This window comes from Globicephala melas, chromosome 11 (assembly GCF_963455315.2).
Source record: "Globicephala melas chromosome 11, mGloMel1.2, whole genome shotgun sequence".
In the NCBI taxonomy this organism is placed as follows: Eukaryota; Metazoa; Chordata; class Mammalia; order Artiodactyla; family Delphinidae; genus Globicephala; species Globicephala melas.
In genome coordinates, this window is record NC_083324.2 from 37,159,570 (window position 1) to 37,184,733 (window position 25,164).

At 45.0% G+C, this 25,164-nt stretch overlaps 1 protein-coding gene across 9 annotated transcripts in view; it reads right to left on the reverse strand.

The window, feature by feature from the left end:
* The window catches only part of DOCK3 (dedicator of cytokinesis 3), a 403,879-nt gene that overhangs the window by 21,933 nt on the left and 356,782 nt on the right, over positions 1-25,164 (reverse strand). For 8 of the 9 annotated variants that reach the window (XM_060308605.1, XM_060308607.1, XM_060308606.1 and 5 more), the window contains exons 33-41: positions 19,821-19,906; positions 17,343-17,369; positions 17,122-17,217; positions 15,379-15,439; positions 14,549-14,642; positions 12,128-12,276; positions 5,721-5,807; positions 4,257-4,361; positions 29-170 (exon numbers count right to left, since the gene is read on the reverse strand). In XM_060308605.1, coding sequence (XP_060164588.1) covers positions 29-170; positions 4,257-4,361; positions 5,721-5,807; positions 12,128-12,276; positions 14,549-14,642; positions 15,379-15,439; positions 17,122-17,217; positions 17,343-17,369; positions 19,821-19,906 — 847 coding nt within the window. The remainder of the gene's footprint in view (positions 1-28; positions 171-4,256; positions 4,362-5,720; positions 5,808-12,127; positions 12,277-14,548; positions 14,643-15,378; positions 15,440-17,121; positions 17,218-17,342; positions 17,370-19,820; positions 19,907-25,164) is intronic. The other variant, XM_060308604.1, reaches the window with a different exon arrangement.

Below are 25,164 nucleotides of genomic sequence, written 5' to 3' on the forward strand. Positions count from 1 at the left end.
CCTTCCCCTACTAAGTGTCAAAAGATACACTGGGCATCACACTGCAGGATGGTGTCATCAGGGTGGTTAGGGTGCTGCATGGCGACAGCCTGTGGGAACTCACTGAGCATCCTCTGCTGGAAGGCCTCCAGCCTCTCGTAGTCGTGGCCACGGCACACATATTCTTTGTTCTGCCACAAATGGGAGAGCACACTCAATGCCTCGCCTGCTGCCACCCATCCCCTGCATCCTCATCCCACAGACGTGTCCTAGGAACCCCTGTGGTAGGCATGGACACAGCACTAAGTCTCTGCCTTAAGGGAAATGATGGTCAAGAAGGGTAAGGGACAGCAGAAGGGAGAACTGCACTGTGGTGTGACAGCCCGGGGTGGGAGGTACGGCAAAGGCTGCAGGAAGCTTGAGGGAGGGAGGGCTCCTCACACAGGAAGGGATGCAAGCGGGGAGGCGGGGTGAGATTTTGGAAATAGCCATGCCTGAAAAGAGTCCTTGGAAGGTCCACCTGGGTTAGCGCAGTAGAGAAGAGTGGGGGGCAATCTATGTGGGTACAATGACAACCAGGGCCACAAGCCAAGACAGGAAAAGGCACAGCTAGAAGGAAGGTGCTTGTGGAAAACTGGTGGGAGGGTGACTGAACATGCCTGCAGGTGTGTGCCAAGGAGTATCACTATGGGTGCCACCAAATAATTTAGAAAAGGGGGTGATCAGGTGTGTGCTTTCGTAGGGTCACTTTTTTTTTTTTTTTTTTTTGCGGTACGCGGGCCTCTCACTGTTGTGGCCTCTCCCGTTGTGGAGCACAGGCTCCGGATGCACAGGCTCAGCGGCCATGGCTCACGGGCCCAGCCGCTCCGCAGCATGTGGGATCTTCCCGGACCGGGGCACGAACCCGTGTCCCCTGCATCGGCAGGCGGACTCTCAACCACTGCGCCACCAGGGAAGCCCTTTTTCTTTTTTTTTAAAAAAATAAATTTATTTAGTTTTGGCTGCGTTGGGTCTTCATTGCTGCACATGGGCTTTCTCTAGTTGCGGCGAGTGGGGGCTACTCTTTGTTGCGGTGCACGGGCTTCTCATTGCAGTGGCTTCTCTTGTTGTGGAGCACGGGCTCTCGGCGCGCAGGCTTCAGTAGTTGTGGCACGTGGGCTCAGTAGTTGTGGCTCGCGGGCTCTAGAGTGCAGGCTCAGTAGTTGTGGTGCACGAGCTTAGCTGCTCCACGACATGTGGGATCTTCCTGGACCAGGGATCGAACCTGTGTCCCCCACATTGGCAGGTGGATTTTTAACTACTGTGCCACCAGGGAAGTCCCCAATTACAGATTTCTTAAAACCTCATGTTACATCATATTTGGTACAGGTTAGGACTCAGTTTTTCTCTTTGTGTACGGAAGGCATGACAAGGCACCTTCAACCCTGCTGCTCTGCCTACCTCACAGCTGTTCAAGAGTGAGTGGCTGGAGGAGGCTCCTCTGAAGCTCTCTGGTGACATCTGTCTGCCTGCCTAGCTGCCTCACTAGATTCACTTTGACAAATGGTGTCAGGCACTGGCAGCCCCTCTTGGCACGTCTTCAGAGGAAGGGGGAGAGAGAGGTTCCACAGGGCCAGCCCTACGTTTCCCAGTACAGGGATAATCACAGGCCAGGCTGTGGATGACCTCAGCCTTTTTGGAATAGGATTTTTGCCCACTTTTCACTTCTTCTCTTACTATGGGAGAACTCAGCTAAGGCTAGGCCACATGTCCAGATGGATCAGAATGAAAGGCAACACTGGAAGGGAAGTCAAGGTCAGGAGGAGCAGGCTGGCCTCTCCAGTGGAACAGACAGAGGACAGAGACATTTCTAAGTCCCTTGCTTGATAAGGAGAATTGACAAAGAAGGTAACTGTTTAGAACTGGCCTTTTCATATCCACTCACAAACGTACAATCCTCTCCAGTGTCTGTTCATGAGTCAAATGAAGAGAAACAGAAATTCCCCCAAGGAGGGAGGGCTGGATGTTTTCCTGTCTCCATGCAGATTAGCAGATAATCACATTTGTGAGGCAAGACGGGCAGATGGTCCAGAGAACTCAAGCTGACAGAGCTAGAGTAATAGATGGCCTATGTGGGAAGGTGAAAGAGTAGCCTAGTGTGCTGGGGAAGACCCAGCAGGAGGAAGGCACAGAGCATTGACCTTGAGGCTGGTTGCTGCTTTCAAGTCTGCTCAGGCGAGAGCCCCAGCATCCCTACATGAGACAGATCTGGCTGCCACTGCTTTCCATTTTGCCCTTGCCATTTACAAGGCAAACGGCTACCTCCACTGGACTTATTCCACTTGCCACAGATGAACTGAGCAGCTGAGGGAAGGGAAGGCAGCATGTAGCCAGGCCAGGCAGATTTGTATGCATGAAACATAGCTCCTAGTGTGGAAATGAGGACGGACTGATGGATGATATTTCCTAACACCTCTTGTTATTTTTCCTCCATTACTGGCACCCTTGAAACCATGTTTGAACATTTAGACTGTCACTTGAGAACACTGTATGAATGGCTCAGATGCAGGTACTATGCCAGGTCCTACTTGTCAGAAAGCTCTGAGAGCCCTGAGATACTGATGTTCCCTGTGACATGAGCATGAGGGGTGGGAGCCAGGTGGAACCGTGATGGAGACCTCCTGCTTGACAAAGACAGAAATGGGGAACATCAGGGCCTGATTTTGTAATACTCAAAATAATGATGTTTTGGAGTAAAATCTGGTTGATGACATACAAATTGTGGGACTAAACAAGGAGAATAAAATGACAAGCATAATTTGCAAAGATAAAAAGCGAAAGAAATAACTTACAGGGCTATAATCATTAGCTTATCAAAGGGCTTTCTAGAGATGCTTTTGGTTTCTAATTCTTGTACTATTCCTTCTTTCTTTCTTTTTTTTCCTTCTTTCTCTTCTGTTGACCTTTACCCCCACTGCTGTTGTACGATCTATGCTGATGGGGGCAACAAACATGCCACTTCGGATATGCCTGGACTGGATGGTCCCTAGAGAATGAAGGAGGTCCAGTCTCCTGAGGAGATCCTCTACTTATTCACATTCTGCTACTATAAACACTCCTGTGCAATAGACTTAGAGCCTTCTGGGGATCATGATCAGGCAGAGTGTGCTTGCTGTCCCTATCACTATTGCTAGTTCCTGCAGAAATCACTTTCATTTTAACCTATAATGATTACTGCCCAAGAAATGTGCATGTTGACCTGCCTTACATCTGAAATGTAGTCAGCCTGGACTTTGTTGCTTAGCAGACTGGCTTTTTGTAAGGAGCCATTAAGCTCAGTTGACCTTTGATGAGATACCAAGCTTATTGCTCACTGGCTAAAGCAATTTCCCCAGTAAGATAGGATCCCAAACACATCAAGGGAATCCTATGAATTTTCCCAGCTGCTTCCTGGACACTGAACCTTAGTATGATACTGGAACTGGGGACAATCGGAGCTACTCTTAGGTCTCAACTGCAGCCCTGGGGCTCTTGCATCAGCACAGCTTCGTTTAGGTCATTTGGGAACAGCAAATCCGTGTGGGCTACAGCCTATAAGCCCAGGCTGACTTCTCCTGGAGCCTCTGGGTTGTGCTGATTAAAGAGAAAAAAAATCGCAACTGTTTAACTGGTGTCAGTATGTCTATGCTCAGTCATTCCTTCCACTCTGTTTATATACCAGCTCAGCCTTTCCAGCAATGGTGGAGGAAAATGGCTGTAATCATCATGGGCCAGAGAACTGGCTGCCTAGGAAAGGCCTTCCACAGCCAAATCCAATGTTTGGCAGCTCCCACAAACCCCAGGAGCAAGGGGACTATCCTCTGAAATCTCTCAAATCAATAATTCTCCACCCTGGCTGTACCGCCTACTGTTGAGGTCAGGGCTGTACTGAGGTCCTGTCTGGCTGAGAACAGTCACACTGGAGAATTCCAGGCACTGGAAACAGAAGTTGGAAGGTTTCTAAACATACCTATGGGACATTCTCACACCCTGGTCATTTCCTGCAGGAACTTGGTTGATTTGGTAAGAAAACCACCCTCATACATTCCAGGTAGCTACAAAACAGTACTGCAGAGAGAAACAGAGTCTAAAGTTGGTAGCCAGTCCAGTCAAATTAAGTCAAATGCTTTTTGTTGGCTGGTCATTCCTTCAAAAAGAAGTATTCAATAGAATAGGAAAAAGGTTAAAAAAAAACAGGTTATAAATAACTTACGTGTAAAATATGATAGAAGTTCTTGTGACTACCTGAATGGACTCACCCGAAGGAAAAAAGGAAACTTCCTGCCATAGAAGCCGACCCGAAAGAACTCAGGCTCCAGGCGTTGCTGCTCCGTGATGTTGTCATAGTAGCTGGCCTCCATTTTCTGTGAACGAGAAAGGCAGTTGGCTTGACTGCTAGTGGTGTCCAAAGCAAGTTCTCCCAGGCCTAAGTAGACACTGTCTTTTGGAAAGAGAACATGGTGACTTGGTCTAGATAAAAAGTGAGCCCCTAGCCCTGATCAACCTCTCCCTGGGGAACTGCCTGATGGAGAGGAAGTCTTCACTCTCCATTGTCACCTGATGGTGAAGCAGCCCTGAGAGGCTGCTTGGAGTGTCCTTCCCAATGAGTGGACTCAGCCCCACAGAGGCTCAGGCTTCCTGTACTTTCAGGGATACACATTTAACATGGACTTCCTTTTTTTGCTCAGGAATTCCTGGTTTTGACTGATACTCACTACACCAATTGAGTATAAGCTAGTGTTGCTTATAGGTGGCACCATTTTCCATCAGTCCATCTGCATTGCTCTTGTTCATTTATCATCTGACTCGATGCTAACAGAATGAGGAAGGCTTAGTTGCCAGCATCACTCGTACTGGTCCCAATTTAGGAGATTTTAAACTTTAAAAGTTGAACTAACATCCATGACGTCTGGTATTACCAAGGTCGATAAGTTTTTTAGTCTTGGCTGGCCTGGCTTCAGGTTCAGAAAAACTCACTGAAATCTGACTGGGAAGACAGCCCTAATGCGCTCAATCAAGCCAGCCTGCCAGGGGGCAGCGGCCTTCAAAGACCAGTCAAAATGCTATTGCTAGAGAACCACATCTATTATATAGGCCCAAATCCTGATCAGGATCAGGGAACACGGAAGAGCTAGCTATGCTGAAAAGGGTGCAGGAGGAGGATGAACTGAGATTCCTGACTTCTCTTTGCCAATGACCTGTTATGATTTAATACCCAGCACCGGCAACTAGGAAAAATTTGGGAGACTGTCAAAGTCCATTTCACTTAGTTTTGAATATTTTTCATCAAAGAAGGGAAGAAGAACTTCCTTTACTTGGGTGCTCAGTATTGACCATAAGCCAAGGCAGTGAAAGATCTTATAATGTTTTCAGATGAAGCATACCTGAACAAAATCATTTCAGGAAAAGCTTCTTCATGAAGTCGAGCTGCCACCTCCTCCTTGAAACCCCCATCCTATCCTGTGTATGCTGCTTCTCCCTTCCTTGAGCACCAGTGGCCCTTGGGGTCTGGATCATACAATCATTTGTCATGTGTTTGTTTTGGTTCCCCAGCCATAATGCAAGCATCTTGAGAGCAGGAACCTTGGCTTTTGCTTCTCCTGTACTGTCCACAGCACTAAACCAAGGGCTGGGTCCACAGTAAACGCTCCCTTAGAAGTTGATGCCAGAAAAGTGCTAGCACCTCCACTCAGGGTTGGGGCGGGGGAAGGGGCAAAGCTCACCCGAATCCAGCTGAGGCTCTGATAATCGTAGAGGCTCTCATACTGACACGCCAGCTCCCTGCACAGTGGGATCCCAAACTCCCAACTCTGCATCAGAAATAGGAAAAAGGCTTCAGCACCTCAGGCAGCCTTGGAATGGCCCAAGCCCACATCAAACATATCAGAGGGCACAACCAAAGGCCTTCTGCAAATCGCATGTCACAAAGAACATATGCTCAAAACCAATTTGTGGAGAACACATAGCACTGGTTTTCTGGCTTGAGGCATAGTTTTCAGGTTTCTACTCAAATGTTTCCACTTCCAAGAGGCCTTTCCCTAACTACCTTGTCAAGGACAGGCACTACCCCAACCATTCTCTTTCATTACTCTGAAGTTATCTTGTATAAAAAAGGTATTTACTTTTTCAAATTGAAGTGCGGTTGATTTACAATATTGTGTTAGTTTCAGGTACACAAAAGTGATCCAGTTATATATATATATATATATATATACACACACACACACACACGCATACATATATTCTTTTCAGATTCCAATATTACTAGATATTGAATGTAGTTATTACAAGATATTGAATGTAGTTCCCTGTGCTATACAGTACATCCTTGTTGTTTATCTATTTTATATATAGTAGTGTGTATCTGTTAATCCCAAACTCCTACTTTATCCCTCCTCCACCCTTTCCCCTTTGGTAGCAAGAAGTTTGTTTTCTATGTCTGTGAGTCTGTTTCTGTTTGGTAAATAAGTTCATTTGTATAATTTTTTTAGATTCCACATGGATATATAATATTTGTCTTCTCTGTCTGACTTACTTCACTTAGTATGATAATCTCTAGGTCCATCCATGTTGCTGCAAATGGCAGTATTTCATTCTTTTTAATGACTGAGTAATATTACATTATATATATAATATATATACATACACACACATACACCCTTTGCCATCTTCTTTATCCATTCATATGTTGACGAACACAGGTTGCTTCCATGCCTTGGCTGTTGTAAATAGTGCTGGCATGAACATTAGGTGCATGTATCTTTTTGAATTAGAGTTTTTGTCTTTTCTGGATATTTGCCCAGGAGTGGGATTGCTGAATCATGTAACTAAAACTAACTCTATTTTTAGTTTTTTAAGGAACCTCCATACTGCTCTCCATAGTGGCTGTACCAATTTACATTGCCCCCAACAGTGTAGGAGGTTCCCTTTCTCCACACCCTGTCCAGCATTTATTATTTGTAGACTTTTTGATGCTGGCCATTCTGACTAGTTTGAGGTGATGTCTCACTGTAGTTTTGATTTACATTTCTTTAGTAATTAGTGATGCTGACCATCTTTTCATGTGCCTGTTGGCCATCTTTATGTCTCTTTTGGAGAAATGTCTACTTGGTTTTCCGCCCTTTTTTTTAAAAATGGTGCAACCACGTTTTTTGTTTTGTTTTGTTTTAATGTTTTTTCTTTTCTTTAACAATTAATTAATTAATTAATTAATTTTGGCTGTGCCAGGTCTTATTGGCAGCACATGGGATCTTTAGTTGCGGCATGCATGCGGGATCTATTTCCCCGACCAGGGATCGAACCCGGGCCCCCTGCATTAGGAGCATGGAGTCTTACCCACTGGACCATCAGGGAAGTCCCTCTGCCCATTTTTTGATTGGGTTGTTTGTTTGTTTCTGATATTGAGCTATATGAGCTGTTTGTATATTTTGGAAATTAAGCCCTTGTCGGTTGCATCATTTGAAATACTTTCTCCCAGTCCGTAGGCTGTCTTTTCATTTTGTTTATGGTTTCCTTTGCTGTGCAAAAGCTTGTATGTTCGATTAGGTCCCGTTTATTTTTGCTTTTATTTCTTTTGCCTTGGGAGACTGATTTAAGAAAATATTGCTACAATTTATGTCAGAGATTGTTTTGCCTATATTCTCTTCTAGGAGCTTTAAGCTGTCATGTCTTATATTTAAACCTTTAAGCCATTTTGAGTTTATTTTTGTGTATGGTGTGAGGGAGTTTTCTAACTTCACTGATTTACATGTGGCCGTCGAGCTTTCCCAGCACCAATTGCTAAAGAGACTGTCTTTTCTCCACTGTATATTCTTGCCTGAAGATTAATTGACCATAGGTGTGTGGGTTTATTTCTGGGCTAAAAAGTATTTACTTTTATGTTGTATTAGTCTCAATTAGATGATAAGCTGCATGAGGGCAGGGATCCTGTTTATATCCTACATCCTCAGAGCCTAGAACAGTGCCAGCCATGAGCAGGTACTCAATAAAGATTTATTTAATGAGTTAATGAAGGAAACAATGACTTTTAAATTAAGATCATTTAAGCTTAGAAACAAGTCTGGAAGCTAAGTAGGAAGTAGCTACCCAAGGGCTTGGTAGTAGGTCTGATAATTTCCTTTACAGAAATGTTCAAATCTTAGAGCAGTCTTCAGATAATCCTTGCCTAATCACGTCTCGGGCTGTTTCCGTGGTGTGGCTCCTATTATGGTGACAGGCTCATCTAACAGTGGCCTTCACTAAGGGGCAATATTGTCCATTTCCTCCTCTTTTTAATACAGTGCTTTCTCTCTTGGCGAGATTGGGAATCAAAGGTTTACTTGACATTTTAGCCAGGCTCTTCTCCCCAACTTCTAAGTACTAATTAAAATTTTTATTATAGGAAAATTTTAAACATATAGAAACATGGAAGTATGAACCCCTAGGTACTCATCACCCAACCTCAACAATGACCAACTCATGGCCAGTCTTGTATCATTAAATATCTCATCCACTTACTCCTCCCCATAGTTTTGGAAGCAAATATCAGATATACTATAATTTCACCCATCAGTATTTCAGTATGAATGTTTAATAAGGACTATATTAAAAAAATAGATTTGAAATAACATCAGGGAGAAGGACAATACTCTCCATGTTTTATTCATGACTGTGTTTCTTTTTTTTAAATAATTAATTAATTAATTAATTAATTAATTTATTTTTGGCTGCGTTGAGTCTTCGTTGCTGTGCACTGGCTTTTTCTCTAGTTGCTGTGAGCGGGGCTACTCTTCGCTGTGGTACGCAGACTTCTCATTGCAGTGGCTTCTCTTGTTGCGGAGCACGGGCTCTAGGCGCGTGGGCCTCAGCAGTTGTGACTCGCAGGCTGCAGAGCGCAGGCTCAGCAGTTGTAACACACGCGCTTAGCTGCTCTGCGCCACGTGGGATCTTCCTGGACCAGGGCTCGAACCCGTGTCCTCTGCATTGGCAAGCGGATTCTCAACCACTGCGCCACCAGGGAAGCCCAGGACTGTGTTTCTTATCCTTTGAAGAAATTACCGCCATATGGATTGAACTGCAGGACCAATTAAAAATGTTGAAACAAACCAAAGAGAATTTTAAATAGACCCTGACTCCCTGCTCCGATACAATGCCTCTGCCTCAGTGAGCTAGAAAGCCTCTTGTACCCCCACATCACAGCTTTTAAGGGGGCACGTGTCTGTCCTGTCTCTGGCTCCAAGTGCTGCTTGGGCAGGTTTCAGTGAAGGGCCCACAGGAGGGTCTGCTTGGCAGGAAGATCCAAGGGGGCTGGCGAAGCAGCTGAGCTGTGTGCAGACTGCTAGCCAGCCTGTAAGGAGCGCCCCATGGGGAACTGCTCATTTAGGTGATGAGGAACCCATGTGAGGCTAAAGGCGCTTTGTCTGCTGACGGTAGCTCCCAGTAAAGCAGTTCTACTCTATTAGGATCAATGCTTATCTGCCTCGCTGGCATCTCTGCCCTAATTTGTAGCCCTGCTGCTCCAAGCCTGCCCCCCCAACCCCCAAGGGTGAGCCAGGACACTCTGTCAGCCTTGAGGATTGTGCTGGAATGCTGGGGGTTTTGAGAGCTACCTCGGAACACAGGGAGGGAACGCCCTGCAGATACAATGCATCCCATCTACATCTTCTCTCTTGGTTTCCTTCCTTCTGGCAGGAGGCAAAGCCAACTACACAACTACTAACCAGTGTCTGAAATCCAATCACTTCTACCAGCTTGGGCAGATGTGTGTTTATACATCCTTGTTGCCCCCACTGACAGGGATGGCACAAAAGTTGCACTGACTTGGCTCACTCTACTCAAACTGGAAAGGAAGGCAAAAGCCTGGGACTCCAGACTGTCAGTCTTTGTACTTCTGTCTACACACAACATTTTAGAAGCAACAGACTCATTCCTTCAAAGGAATGTGGACAATAGCAGCCCTCAGCAGTAGAGCCCAAGCCCACCCCCACATGGAGGGTTGGTTCGGTCCTGATGGTCTGTATGCTTTAGGGGTCAGAGGCCTCCTCCCAGCTTCCCTTACTGTCTGCTCCCTCTTCCCTGAAATGAAGGACCAGCTCCCATCTTCATGCCTCCCCTTCCTTCTTTTTTTTAAAATTTATTTATTTATTTTATTTTTGGCTGCGCTGGGTCTTCATTGTTGCGCACCAGCTTTTCTCTAGTTGTGGAGAGCGGGGGCTACTCTTCGTTGTGGTGCGCGGGCTTCTCATAGCGGTGGCTTCTCTTGTTGCAGAGCATGGGCTCTAGGGCACGTGGACTTCAGTAGTTGTGGTGCATGGGCTTAGTTGCTCCGTGGCATGTGGGATCTACCCGGACCAGGGCTCGAACCCGTGTCTCCTGCATTGGCAGGCAGATTCTTAACCACTGCGCTACCAGGGAAGCCCAGGAGCACTTTTCTTGCATCAGACAGGTTTTGCTTTTCTGGAGCCATTAGAAAAAAAACCCTGAATGCTTTTAAGAGAACTGGTTAGCCCTATCCACTGGTTCTGTCAGGTATGAAGGTACAGAAACAGAAAAGTTGGACCTTCTGTATGAGCCCAAGAGAATGGTTGTGATAAATACCCCTTTGAGGATGAGCTCATGAAAGGGCTCACTGAGTCATCTGTTCTCAGTACAGAAGCTGCTCCCCCAGCAATTCACACCAAAGTCAGGGCTGCTAGAAGGAGGGGGAGATCCCTGACAAGGTAGCCTACGGAGCCTCCCAGTCCTTCTCCCCTTCCTGCTTATCCACAATACTCAGGCAGGTTTTGCATTACCTTCCCTTGTTCATACTAACCTTTAAACCTGCTTTCTTGACACTACTGTAGTGTGGGGTGAAAAGGGGACCATTAATGCTCACGTGTCCCACTGCTGGGCTCAATCAGATAAGCATAACTCTACTCTGTACTCTATGCCCATGGAAAGAAAAATAAGCTAATATACTAACAACACTTATGCACACTCACACCATGCTTATGCCATTCCCTCAGAGCTGGGAGGGCTTGCTGGGCATATGGGTAGGTGGCAGCTCCAGGTGGGCTGGGTGCCAGGAAGACAGACCTAAAAGTGTACTGGCATGGGGCCCTCTGTCCGTCTCTGGACCAGCAAGGAGAGGAGGCTTTGGGCTGGCACTGTGGCTCAGTCATGTGTGGCTGGCTGACAGCTAAGCATGGGTCTCCTTTCTGGGCCAGGTGAAATGAGAGCTCCTGAGGTTTTGGAAAGGTTCCTGCTTACCAGTGTGTTCCCTACATGGGTGAATGTTTTTGACAAACAAAAGTCTCTCATGTTGTGTAAAACTGATGAATGTTTTCTGATTTATGGGCAGAAGTTATTAATGTTTAAATCTTTCTTTTTTATGATAAAAAAGCTTATTTTAAAAAACCAATTTCCATTTAAGTCTGGAGTTCAGCCACTATAGTTCCCTGAACAATCCTGTTTCAGCTTTTTAACATGCTCAAAGCTGAGTAATGAGAGAACAGCTTCAACAAGTTACACAAGTCCAGCCTTTCCAGTGTATGGGCCATAGGTGGGTCAGAGGGCCCCACAAGGAGCTCTCCCAGAGATTGGAGCAGAATGGCTGGGAAGTCCCAAGGAAGTCTGAACCAATGCTGACAATGCCTGCTAATTCCACAGAATCAAGTTTAATAGAGAATAACCCCAATGAGAGGAGCCCAGACTATGCTGTAAGGAAGCGAAATCCAAGACAAGAACACGTACCCGTAAGAGGCAGTACAGGCCTCCGTTGGCTGTGGTTAGAATCCATTAATTTTTATAGCTCACATTTTCTATAGCAGAGCAGAAAGCTACAATAATTTAAGTAAATCTAATAAATATAAGCAGGGGGCCCAAAGCCCTTGCTGTTGGAGCATTAGTATTTACAGATGTGCAAAGCTGGTATGTGGGGTTGTCTCTTACATCCCCAATCTGGAATTGGCTTCCAAGCCACAGAATTAAGCTGTTATTTTTTTTTCCCCAGAGAAAGTCATGCTGCCTCCATATCTAACGCACACATATGGGCCTCCACCCCCTCACCACCCCACACAGTACCCTCTGCAGCTGCTGCCATCCCTGTAGCGTTAAGATGCCATGTAGTACAGTAGAAGCAGAGACGCTCAAAGCCTTGCCTAATAACACCCACCTTGCCTTTGTTGAAGTAGTGGATGATCTTGCGGCACAGTCCCTCTTTCCGCTGCCACTCTGTCTGGGATGGGTAATGGAGGAATTCCCGCAGTGGCCTTTCCTCCCACTGTAGCAGCTCACAGTAGAGGAGCAGAGTGAACGCAGCTTCTGTGGGGACAAGGGCTATGGAGGTCCAGGGGCAGCCGGGTGCCAAGGGACCAGGCTAAGCAGCATGCCAGCGCAAGGCATGTGCAGCCCAGATCAGGGTTGCTGGATACCAAAGCTGAGATAGAGGGGCTGTCCAGCCAGTGAATAGCCCGTGAACACAGCACGAAGGAACCAAAGATCCTAGTAGACACCTTCCTCCCTTAGCCTGGTCACCTGCTCTGGGCGCTAGATAAAGTATGGCTCAGGTACCTAGGGGCCTGTGTACAGGTTGCTTTGCTCTGGGACACACTGACATGTCAGAGAGAGTTCTTGGGTTCCTTTTTGCTCAACTGACTAGAGCTTCTTTTCCAACCTTTTCAGAACTGGCTCTGAGGGGTAAGCACTGACTAAGGCTTTTCTCAGCCCTCCCGAAGCCAGCCTCAATGCCTCCAGCTCCATTTTCTGAGCTCAGCATGGCCCTGGGAATGACCCTTTCTCCTTATCTTGACCGTTTCTAAAAGGACCAGAGAGAAGGAGTGTGTACGGTGATAACTGTGTGATGGGCTCCATTCCTGGAGGAAGCTAAAGTGGATGCTGGGCCCAGGGCGGGGCCCTGTGACACCTCCCATACATGTGGAACAGTTGGAGAGGGTTTACAAAACAACCGCAGCTAAATGCTGTAGCTTCCTAAATCCCAAAGAGTCAGTCAGACTGAGTTACAGCAGCGGCTCATGGTCCCATGACACAGTCTGCTCTTTCCTGTTCTATCTGCTCAGTTTTAGTGGGCATCTCCTACTAGCAAGTTAATTAGTTCTAGCTTCTGCCTGGCCTTCAAGGCCCTATTCAAATCTGCTCCCCATGACTATGAAGAATCTCTTTTCAAATTATCTAGTGACCCACTTCCAGTTTTAGCCAGGTATATTGCCTGCAGCCACTTTCCAGGCTCCTGCTCACGTTTGCGCTCTGCCTATGCTCTGGCTACTGGACCCTCCTGCCCAGGGATATACGTGCCTCCTCACTGGAGCTGTGAAGCCCCTTCTCACTGGGAACAAGCCCATGAGGCCCTCAAGGCCTCCCTCTAGAACTCAGAAAACCATGTGAAATCCTTTCCTTCCCTGCCAATTTTCTTTTCAGATGTTATTCCTGAGGCCACCAGAGGCAAGGCTCAGCACCCTCTCTCTGTCTAAATTCCTGACATAGCCTCTCAGTGATGGCCCAGTCCTCCAGGAGTTTAGTAAATGCCTCTATTGATACATGGAACTTTTCAGTCTATCACTTCACTGCCCTCTCAAAGGGCTGCTGGGATCATGGGTGGAAGTGACTGCAGAGAATGGCAGGTTCATCCCAGTCATTTCAGATTTAATTCTTGCCAAGCTGTGTCAGGAAAGGTGGAATCTGTGCAAAACACTCTTTAACATCTAACATAAAATAAGGAAGGAGGATTCTGTGTTTCTACAAATTCATCTAATTCTCGTAATGCTGTGGACAAGAATAGCTTGAATTTCCTGGTCTATCACACAAATTCAAGTCCTATGGCTCAAGGGCTAAGATGTGATGGCTGGTCACCACAGTGAAGAAGTGGCTATTTTGGGGGAACTATGATACAAGGTAATCAGGCAGGACACACATGGGTACACATATCTTCCTGACTCAAAGTGGCGCTCAGTAAACAGAGTGTGACAGGTATGTTGAAATGCTTTTAAATTTGTTCTTTTAGAAAAGGCCGTAGTAATGGATTAAATTGTAGATACAGTGAAAGGGTCCCTGTCTGGTCTGTCAGAAAGTAAGGTGAACATTCTCCATACTCTCCACTGGGAGCTCAATGTGGGGCTGTTGTGTACTTGCAGGGGAGGAGCCCAGACTGCAAGGCAGGTCTGCCAGCAAGTTCTGGAAGTCCCAGGGTTAGGCTGATGTTCCTGTGTTATGGCCTCACTTAGTTCCAGCTGTGAAGGTCCTCAGAGAAGTTCTGCTCATGAAGAGGGACAGTGAGCTCAGGATGCTCTGAACCTGGCACACCAGAATTTGGAGGTCACCCTTGAGGCCTCAAAGCAGGTGAATAGGAGGCAAGGAGAATGGAAGAGCTTTGGGCAGCAAGGCACAAGTGGAAGTTCCACCTGCTTTTTCTCCACCACGTTACAAAGGAGTTGAGGGAAAGGAGTGAGGTGATGGGCATCATGGGTCCTGACACTCTGCTAAAATCTGGGAGGCACCAGCTCAGAGCCTTTCTCTGCCAGCTGTGCATGTATGTCCAGTCTGTCCTCATGGGGAGGCGTAGCTTCCCCTTCCCACTTACCTGTGTAGTTTTCGGCCTGCAAATGCATGTCACAAAGCTTATGGATATAGCGGATATACATCTCTTCTTTGTTAATCTCAGATTTGTAAAAGTTCTGTAAGAGAGAAGGAAATATAAATGAAGATGGGAGAGGCTGCTGCCTGTGGAGGCCATCTCTGAACTCCAGGCAGCTGCCCAAAACCCTGGGTGTGCTGGACAGGAGGGAGAAGACAGGCCGTGGAGGTAGCCAGCACCAGGAAGAGAAGGGACCAGCCAGAAGGTACGCCTGCTGGGGGTGAAACCTCTGGCAGATCTGCAGGAGCCCTGAGTGATGAGACAGAGGAAGAATACCAGGGAAGACTGGAAATTAGAGTATGTCAGGGTTGGCGGGACCTTGCCAAGAGGCCGGGCTAGAGCTCTGTCCAAAGAGAAGCTCATTTCATTCCTTTCCCAAGTAGGAATGTGAGTGATGAGGTGCAAGTTTCCAAGATACCAGTAACAGAGCTGATGTCCTGACTCAAACCCTTAGGCTTGGAACTTCCCTGGTGGCACAGTGGTTAAGACTCCGTGCTCCCAATGCAGGGGACCCGGGTTTGATCCCTGGTCAGGGAACTAGATCCTACATGCATGCTGCAACTAAGAGTTCACATGCCACAACTAAAGAGCCTGCCTGCTGCAACTAAGGAGCCCGCCTGCCACACCTAAGACCCAGAGCAACCAAATAAAAAACAAAAAACCAAAAAAACCCCTTAGGCTTATAGCCATGTATTGTAGAAAGGACAGGCCAATCACAGGGCAGGACAGAAGCCACACTACGAGGCAGAGAGGAGGAAGAGCCCATATTCTCTCACCATCAGGTTAACAGTGCAGCCGATCTTCTTATTCTCTGTCTCCTCTCCTTTCATGCAATCCCTGGAAGGGAGAGCACAGATGAATGCACAAAGTGGTGCCTCTGGGACAACACAGAGACCTGCAGTGTCACTGAGGCATTAGTATGTCCAAACCCCAGATGAGGATGCTCTCCAACAGAAACTTCTTCCACAGATGAGACTGTACTGTGAGCTCCCTCTAAGCTTTGGACCCACTCTTAGGGTTCAAAGATCTCTGTTCAACTGGACCCCTTGCTCTGGTGGCAGAGTGTAGAGCCCAGATGCTATATCAGGGCATTAAGTAACACCTACCAATGCCTTCAGCACAAAAGAGTATGTCAGTAAAGTAGAAGGTTAAGTCCTCAAGTTTCCAAAAGGGGAGGCACAGAGCTTTCCTTAAAGGGCAGTTTTCATTTTGTAGGACAGTGTTTCATAGAAGCCAAGACACTCTACTCTAGGGACCTACCTTCAGGACCCTGTGGCCACAGCAACCACGGCATAACTGCCATGTACATAATCTCATTCGCTTTTCTCCCTATAGTGTCCTTCCTGTGCACTAGTCTTTGGAATCCCCTCTAACTAGGAGCAGTTGCTTTGGAGCTTTTTTTCTGATTTAGGGGTAGCTTCGGCCAGAGCTGAGCTGCATTCATGCTGAGTAGCGCTGGGTTTAGGAGGGGTCATGGCTGGCCTTCCAGACACAGAACAGCAGGAACACTGAGAATGAATCCTTGCCTAGGGAGGGCAGGGACTGGTCAAAGCCAAGCTCCTCTGGGGAGGAGAAAGGCCTAGCACAAGGGGATGAAAGAGAATGAGAACCAGACTGGTGAATCCAGCAAGAAGCTTCCTGTACACGCAGCTAGCTGGAGTCCCAGATGCTCTCCCTTGGCATCTGCATGACATGTAGCACAGAGAAGACAACTATTGCTTGGGTCTGGGTTTCCTCTATCATTCCTCCTCATTCCTTATCACCTTCCTCTAGGTTCCCAAAAGGCACTCTTAGCTATCACCTGAACTCTACTGACAGAATAACTAAGGCTGCAATGGTAGCATTATTGTTACTTTTAGGCAAAGTCAAAAGCCATGATATGACTGAGAAGGCAGGCTTTCACGAAAAAATGAATTTCACATGAACTCCCAGACTGAATGTATCATAAAGATCTCTGAGCTCACAGGCTGCCTCCTCTAATCTGCGCATGGCCAGGATCAAGGGACAGAAATAAACAGATTTTACACAAAGAATGGAGGCATGGAAAAGTTGGGTCCCCCTTCCCTGGAAAAACCAAATGAAAGTCCTCCTGGGTCACACTTCTGTACCAGGTGATATTTTCCTGCCCATCTGCCACATGGCTCTGAGGAAGGTCTGCGCTAAGGACCTAACTTGCTCTGGAGACAGCCTTTCTCTTCCTCTCTGCTGTGCCCATTCCTCTGAGCCTTGACTTTTCTGGATGAAAAGCCAGAAGGCTACATGTCCCTGGGATACCTCCTGGATACACGTGCCCACGTATCGGGGGTAAGCCCAGGAAGCCCTGGCCTACCCTTGGGAGAAGGCTTTCTTCCTCTTTCTCCTTGGCCATCAGGAGATTTCTAATGACTGGTGATGGCACACAACACCAGAACAGTCCTACCTCTCATGGCCACGAGGTCTCAATTTTAAGGTCAGGGGATCCTCCTGCTGGGGAGAGCATCTGACCAGAGAAGAGGTCAGGTAGGTTCCTGAGAAGATACCTGTAGTCAAGAAGGCGTTCCATGAGGCGGGTGACCGAGGTTACAAAGGAAATGCCGGTCTCGCGCCATGTTTCCTGTTCAACTTTCTCCAGCAGGCTATTGGTGGAAGCAAACACAATGCACAATGCATGAGCCTTCCTTGGGCACCAGAGTAAGGTCCCAGAGCCCGTGGGGCCTGTGATGGATCTGGAGACGGCAGACTTACCACACTGCAGTCTTACCTGGGGTAGGGCCCAAACAGCTGGGTTCTACTCCATGCAGCAGAAAGCAAAGACAAAGCAATTACTGAACTGGCCAGCAACCAATGAACACGTTTTCCATTCTCCTGTGCAAGTTCCGAACTGAGGGAGCGGTTTCAAAGCCCCAGCCCCTTTAGGTGTACACACTGTGAGATCTGTTCTGAAGAAGCAGCGGAGTAAGAGTCCACTGAGGGATAGACCTGGCTTTGCCAATTGGCTGGCTGCCTCTATCACTGCTTAGAACCATCCTCAGCAAACATACTAACCAACGTTTTCATGTAAACCAAGGGAAAGATTCCAACCAGTCTTGAGGGCCCAGCGTGAAGGACAGTGAGTCCAGGAGTTACACTGTCATCTTCACTGTCATGGGATACTCCCATGTGAAATGTGCCAGAGCCAAGAGCTAAATGCCCAGGTGCTTTTCTCACTTGCCAGCCCAGGCTCCTGTCACCTCCAGGTAGCCTCTGACTTCTCCAAAGAGCCTGGCTTCTGAGATCCTCTGCCTTTTCACAGTTCTCTCCTAGGGGATGATGACCTAGATGGACTCTTTCTGTTTGCTCTAGTGATTATCTCAGGTCAAGGTCTCACTCCTGATCCTTTTGTACACTGTCCCTAGCTCCCTAAGGTCATGAAAGTCACCTAGAGTGGAAGGCTCAGCCAGGGACCCAGCACTGGGAACTCACACCCACAGCCTGACTGCCGTTAACACTGCAATGATGACAACTGTCTTCCTTGCACACAGCATCTAACTTGAGCTGAGGCTTCTGGGAAAGTGAGGGTTTCCATGTGACCCATTTACTAGAGCGAGAAGGTAGGACCATTGTCTTTCACCTCTGAGCTGCGTGGAAAAAACCACTGTGTTCACATTTCCCAAACTCTGTTCTACAGAGCTCTGCTGTCCTGGAGGACAGAGAGAGGTGTTCTGTGAGCAAAAAAGCATGGAAGATGCTGATCACCACACCTTCCTTTTAGAGAGTTTTCACATCTTTCTAAATATTAAAGGCTTTGAGAAGTCCTATAATACAGAGGCCTGTTTGATTTTATTTAACTGAGTCTTTTCTAAATTGATTAGCCCATGATCCACTCCCACCTCCCCCCAGCATACCTACAAACATCTTCCCCAAACACAAATTGGGAAATGCTGCTCCTTGGTTATCAGTGGCTTTCAGTTCTCAGACGTGAACAGTGTTTATGTAACACTATTTGGTCAGGTAATTATTAATAGTAAGTTATTTTTGTGCTTTTTCCTTCATAGTAAAATCATCAGTTAGTGGCTTAGGAAGAGATTTCTCTTCCTTATTTCCACAATTAGAAACATCTTCAGCTAAAAGAGAAGTACTAAAGGATGGATTCATTTTCACAAATTAAAATTACTTAAATTTCAAATGAATTCACATTTTATTGCATGACTCATCAAGGAACAAAGTAGGCAGGGTGTAGCAGGAAGATTTCCCCTCTTGAAACTGGAATATCTGGGCTGTACCCCCAGAGCTGCTTCTTACTGGCCATGCAACTGAGGCCATGCTACCACTTCTCTGAGCTCAGTGTCATCACCCCTACTCCTCAGGATAATATCTGCCTTGCCCACCTCACAGGTGTGTTGTGAGGATTAAATCAGATATGTCAACAAATTTTGTACACTGTAAAGTTCTAAGCAAATGTACAGTATTATTATTAGAAAATATATTACAGGCCTATCTTAAAAATTGTCACTAAAATAAAGAAAATCTCAAAGCTAGAGATAATGAGTGAGATAGGAGAGGGCTCTAGAGCTGTAAATGTCTTAAAATTTTGTTTTTTAGGAAGATAAAATACCCAACTTTACTATCTCTCTGGGAGGACCACGGCTCTCCTGAGTCCTTCCTTTGGGCTTAGCCCTGTGGCTAGTCCTGTAAGGTCTCTTGGCCTCCATCAACTCAAGACAGAAGCCACAACTGGTGGATCTGGGACCCTTGACATCAGTCAGCACAACCACCCTGTTTCACAAATGGAAACTGGTTTGGAAGGGGGTATAATTTGTTCAAGTCACAAAATTCATGGCAGTGTTTCTCAAGCTGATCGTACATTCTTACAAAGCAGAGATTTAATTCCCTCCCTCCCCCCACCCCGAAATGTCAGCCTTGAGCCCTCATTGAGTCCCCATGAACTGTTTGCCCAACTAGATACAGTACATGGTATGAAGATATACGATGATCCTTTTGCTATCAGCAAATCCAGGAGCTCAGAGTTATCACCCGTCCCTACATCTTTAGTCAACTATGGCAATCCCTGAGAGAGCTTGCTGTCATGATGTCACTTTCTTGTTGACAGAAGGTGAGCACTGCTACCACCAGGAACAACCCTGGTCTCTCCGGATACCCACACTCTGAAGCCTGCCCAGTGCAGGTTGCACCGCTACCCTTCATTAGCCCACTTCACCCCCTCCCCCAACGTGAGGTACTTGGGGCTGAAGCAGCTTACAGCAGGCCGAAGAGCTCCCTGTAGCTCTCATCGCCTTTCCCTTCTGACACCATGCTGTCCAGCTTGTCAATCAGCTCGGCCTCCACCTAGAGGGAAGCAGAGATTTTGTAAACCCGAAGTGACCTCAGAGGAAGGATGGGAAATCCAGCCCCTGTGATAGGTGAGGATGGTGGGGAACTGCTTCCTGATTTTTTCCTTGCACCAAATAAATCCTAGAGAATGCAGGATCTCATCTACAGCACTGAGAAACCACCCTGCCTCCCCAATCAGGAAGGGCTCCCACTCCAGTGGTTTAAATGAGTTGGAACTTACACATACGTCTCAGATACTCTTTTCCCTAGGGGCAAAAGGCAAGGACTCTCTGGTGAGAGAAGTATTTCGGATCCAAAAGAGGCCTTTGTCAAGTGTTTTTCTTTCTTAAAAAATGTTCATTCAAAGGAATTGGTATGTATAAAATACATTTGGTTAGAACTTTACCCTCTATCAGCCAGCCACAAAGAAAGCTTGCTTTGGGAGGCTGGTCCTCACTTTAATGGCTGGCATTAGTCTGGGCTGAGGGAGATGTGTTTCCTTCAGAGAGTCCCCTTCAGGATAAAAGGCTCTATTCTTTGTCCTCACAGGACCTAAAGCCCTTGGAGCTGCCGCCCCTGCCGCTGCCTCGTCACTGGGGCCCCCTGCACTTGTTATTGGATTCTTAAACCATAAGGAGCAATACTGCATTCATTCCTACCTCACTAATCTGCAAGGCATTCAACAGTGCTAAGCCACTTCTCTATCAGGCCTCAATGCATACACTCTGAGGCGAGAAATTAGTTGTAAGTGATGTGAGATAAAAATCTTTTAAGCTGTTCATTAGCCTTTAAAATGTGGTATTGTGCAATTATTTATACAGATTTTTATATAAACAAAAAGTGGCATGGTTGCATTTAATAATGAGCTATAACAAAAGCATTTTCTCACTCCACATAGGGCCAGAGTCCTAAGACGGTGAAATATTAAATTAATAATTGAATTAGGAAATTCATCAAAGGCAGTTACGGTTTCTGAAACCCTATCAGCAGAAAATGAGAATGGATGAATAAATATGGCCCTTTTATAGTGGTCTGGTATGGCCAGGTGGAGACTGTTGTACATTTATGTTTGGCCTAATCAGTCAGCTGCTTGAATATACTTTCCAGAGGAAATACAAAGTCTGAGATCAGAGGTCCTTAGGGATCGAGGCCATCTGCCTTTCTCCGTGTGGAGAAAAGGCACCAGCAGGGACTTGCCTGCTGGGGTCATGTAAAGTCAGGTTGGGATTTCTCATCACACACGCAGGTACAGGTTGTGCTTTCCAGAACAGGGCAAAGTTGGGGAAGGGACCTGGAGCAGCAGAGAGTACAACAGCGCAAATGTGGGTGCAGCAGTTCCCTGGAGTTCTCAAAATGGGTCCCTGGGCCAAAAGCATCAAGTCACCAGAAATCTTGTTAGAAATACAAATTCTCAGGCTCCACTGGATTAAAAACTCAGGGGTTGGGGGGCAGCAGTCTGTGTTTTAATAAGCCCTCCGGGTTGTTCTGATGCCTATTCAAGTGTTAGAACTTCCGTATTAGGCAAAGGAGCTGGTGATGGAAGGATTCAGGGACATTACTTCCTCACTCCCTGCAGTGCTGATAAAGGAAGAAGTTACTAAGAAAAATTGAGAAATCCAAAATGGGACACTGAAGATCAATGTATGCAAAATCAATGTCTCTAAGTTAAACAAATGCTAAGTTCTTCAGATATATCATGTCGTAATTGGTAATACTGATGATTTCAGGTCTGCGGAGTTACTTTTATTTTATAAAACCAATATTCCTGAAGTGACACCTTGTTATTCATTCAACAAACATTTGTCCTGTGACATAACCAGCTGCCTACTTCTGTACAAAATATTTATCTATGCCTAAATTTCTGCATTTATGAAATGGTAATGGTGGTTAACATTCCTCTTCAGTGTCACTGTGCCCTAGCTCTTGGGAAGTGCTCAATGAATGTTAGTTTTGATTTTCATCTTCATGAACCCACCATGTCTCAGGCATGGGTTCTAAGAAATAAAAGCACAAGAAATGGTCCTGGCCCCAATAACTCATCATCTGGTAGAGGAGGCAGGGATAACAGCTAACACAGCTCAGCATGGGCAGTGCTTAGATGGGGCACACACAGAAAGTGGCCTGGGGTCTGAGTAGTCTACAGACAACAGAGGTTGTTAGAGAGACATAGTGCTGTAAAAACTTAAGAAACGTTTTTACTCTTTGATACAACAATTACAGGTGAGAGATTTACCTAAAAAAGTAACTTAAAATGGATATGTTTTTTGTAATGTTAACAGCAAAAATCTGGAATGAACCTAAGTTCCTAAAACTATGAGACTGGGAATTCCCTGGTGGTCCAGTGGTTAGGAGTTGGCAGACTTGGTGCTTTCACTGCCATGGGCCCCAGTTCGATCCCTGGTTGGGGAACTAAGATCCCTCAAGCTACAGGGCACAGCCAAAAAACAAATAAACAAACAAAAAAACCAAAGCCCCACAAAACCTAGGAGTCTGATTAAATACACTGTGGTCCAAGCTATGCAGTGGAATACCACGTAGCCTCTAAACTGACAGTGTGGTGCAGAGAAGCATTAACTGACATGAAGGATAGTGATGACAAGGTGCTACTAAAAAAGGGAGATTAAAAACCAATATACACAATGGTTCCAAAAAAACCAATGTACACAATGATTCCATTTTTTAACTTAAAAAACTCTATGCATTGGGAAAAAAAGACGTGCCTAGCCCCTCTCCCCCACAAGTTACTAACAGTACAATTATGAGTTATATCTTTTCACTATAGCTTATTTGCATTTTAATTTTTCTATATTAAATAAGTATTGTTTTTATAATTAGAAGAAGTATTTATAGTAGGTGGTAAGAAGTAGGGGAGGAGTTAATAGAGCCAAAGCTGTGGAAAGCACAACTAGAACCAAGACCAAAAAGTCAATTGGACTTTAATGATTAAAAAGTTATTCGAGAGAGCAATGTCAACAAAAGTGGGTGCACAATATACATTAGACTGAACTGATAGGAGGGTGGGAAGTGGAAATGTGGGGATGAAAAGAGTAGACTACTCTTTTAAAATATGTAATGGCAAAGGGAAGCAGCAGCAAGATTTTTTTAACCAGGGACAACGAGGTTTACATGGCTTGCTGGATATCAGTTATTCATGACAGTCTTATTGGAGGAAAAAATGCTACCCATCAGCTGAGTCTTGAAGTGTGAGCCAAATGAGCTCCAACTTAGTCTTCCACAAAGCTAACCTTCCTTATTCAGTGTTAGTGATGGTTAAGTACAGCCCAGCTCTTCTTTAAGTAGACTCAGATGACCCATGGTGCAGTTGCACAATGTCATCTACTTCTTGGTAACCAGGTTCTCTCATCAGGCAGTTGTGCATTTTGCACAATTAGAAGGCACATGTTGTGCCAACATAGAAAAGCAACAGTTCTTTTCTGTTTGAAGTTATTATTTCCTGAAGTTCTGAAGGCAATAGAGCTTCACACTCTAAAAATGGATTCTTATCTTAAATACTATTTACTCAAGATAGAGAGCATCTATGAAAAACCTAGAACTAGCATCATACTTCAGTGAAACACTGAATGCTCTCCCCTAAGGTTAAGAACAAGGCAAGGAAAAAAAAAAAAAAAAAAGAAGAACAAGGCAAGGATGTCTACTTTTATCACTCTTATTTAACATCAGACCAGAGGTCCTAGTCAGTGCAATGAGGCAAGAAAAAGAAATAAGAGGCTTACAGATTAGAAAGGAAGGAATAAAACTGTGTCTTTTCACAGGTGATAGGATTATCTAAATATAAAATCACAAGGAATCTACAAAAAAGCTTCTAGAACTAATAAGTGAGTTTAGCAAGGGTGGAGGATACTATGTTAATGTACAAAGCAATTGTATTTCTATATAATAGCAACAAACAACTGAAAATTTAAAATTTTAAATCAGAATAATTTATAATAGCACCAAAAAGCCCAGAAAATACTTACATATAAATCTAACAACATGTGCAAGATCTGTATGCTGAAACTACAAAACATTAATGAAAGAAATCAAAGAACACCTAAATAAATGGAGAGATATACTGTCTTCAAGGACTAGAAGTATTTATTAAGTACTATTAAGATATCAGTTTTCCCAATTTGATCTATCTATAGATTACAATGCGATCCCAATCAAAATCCAAGCAGGAATTTTTATAGATACTGACATGCTGATTCTAAGATTTATAAGAAAAGGAACTGGAATAGCTAATACAATATTGAAAAAAAAAACAAAGTTAGAGGATTCACACAACCTAATTTTAAGACTATAAAGCTACCATAATAAAGACTACGTGGTATGGTGACAGATTAGACATATAGATCAATGGAAAGACTAGTGAGTCCAGGAAGAGAACCACATGCCTATGGTCAATTGATTTTCAACAAAGAATATAGTCTTTTCAACGAAAGGTGCTGGACATCCACATGGAAAAAGGAAAAATAAAAAGCCTTGACCCATACTTCACACCTATACAAACATTACCTCAAAACAGATCATAGATCTAAATGTAAAATTATAAACCTTCTAGAAGAAACAAAAGAGAAAAATTTTATGGTCCTGGGTTAGGCAAAGAGTTCTCATATATGATCCCAAAAGCACGATCCATACAAGAAAAATAATGATCAATTGGACTGCATAAAAATTAAAAACTTTTGTTCTGTGAAAAACATTGTTTAGCAAATGAAAAGACAAGCTAAGAGAAAATATTGGTAAATCATATATTCAACAAAGGACTTATGTTCAGAATGTATAAAGAACCCTAAAAACTCAACAATAAGAAAACAAACAGCCCAATTAAAAATGAACACAAGTTTTGAATAAAATCATTTCACCAAAGAAGATACAAAGATAGCAAATAAGCACATTAAAAGACGTTCGGCATCATTAGTCATTAGGGAGGTGAAAATTAAAACCACAGTGATATACAACTACACACCTATTAGAATGGCTAAAATAAACAAAGAGATAATATCAAATTCTGATGAGTATATGGATCAACTGGAACTTTCACACACTGCTGTAGGGATTTCAAAATGGTATAGTCACTTTGGAAAACAGTTTGATAGCTTATAAAGTTAAATATACATTTACCACAATATCCAACAATCCTACTCCTAGGTATTTACCTAAGAAAAATGGAAGTCTATATATTCATACAAAACCTGTAAAGAAAAGTTTTTCAGAAGCTTTATTCATAATCACCAAAAAGTGTAAATAACCCAAATGTCTTTCAAATGGTG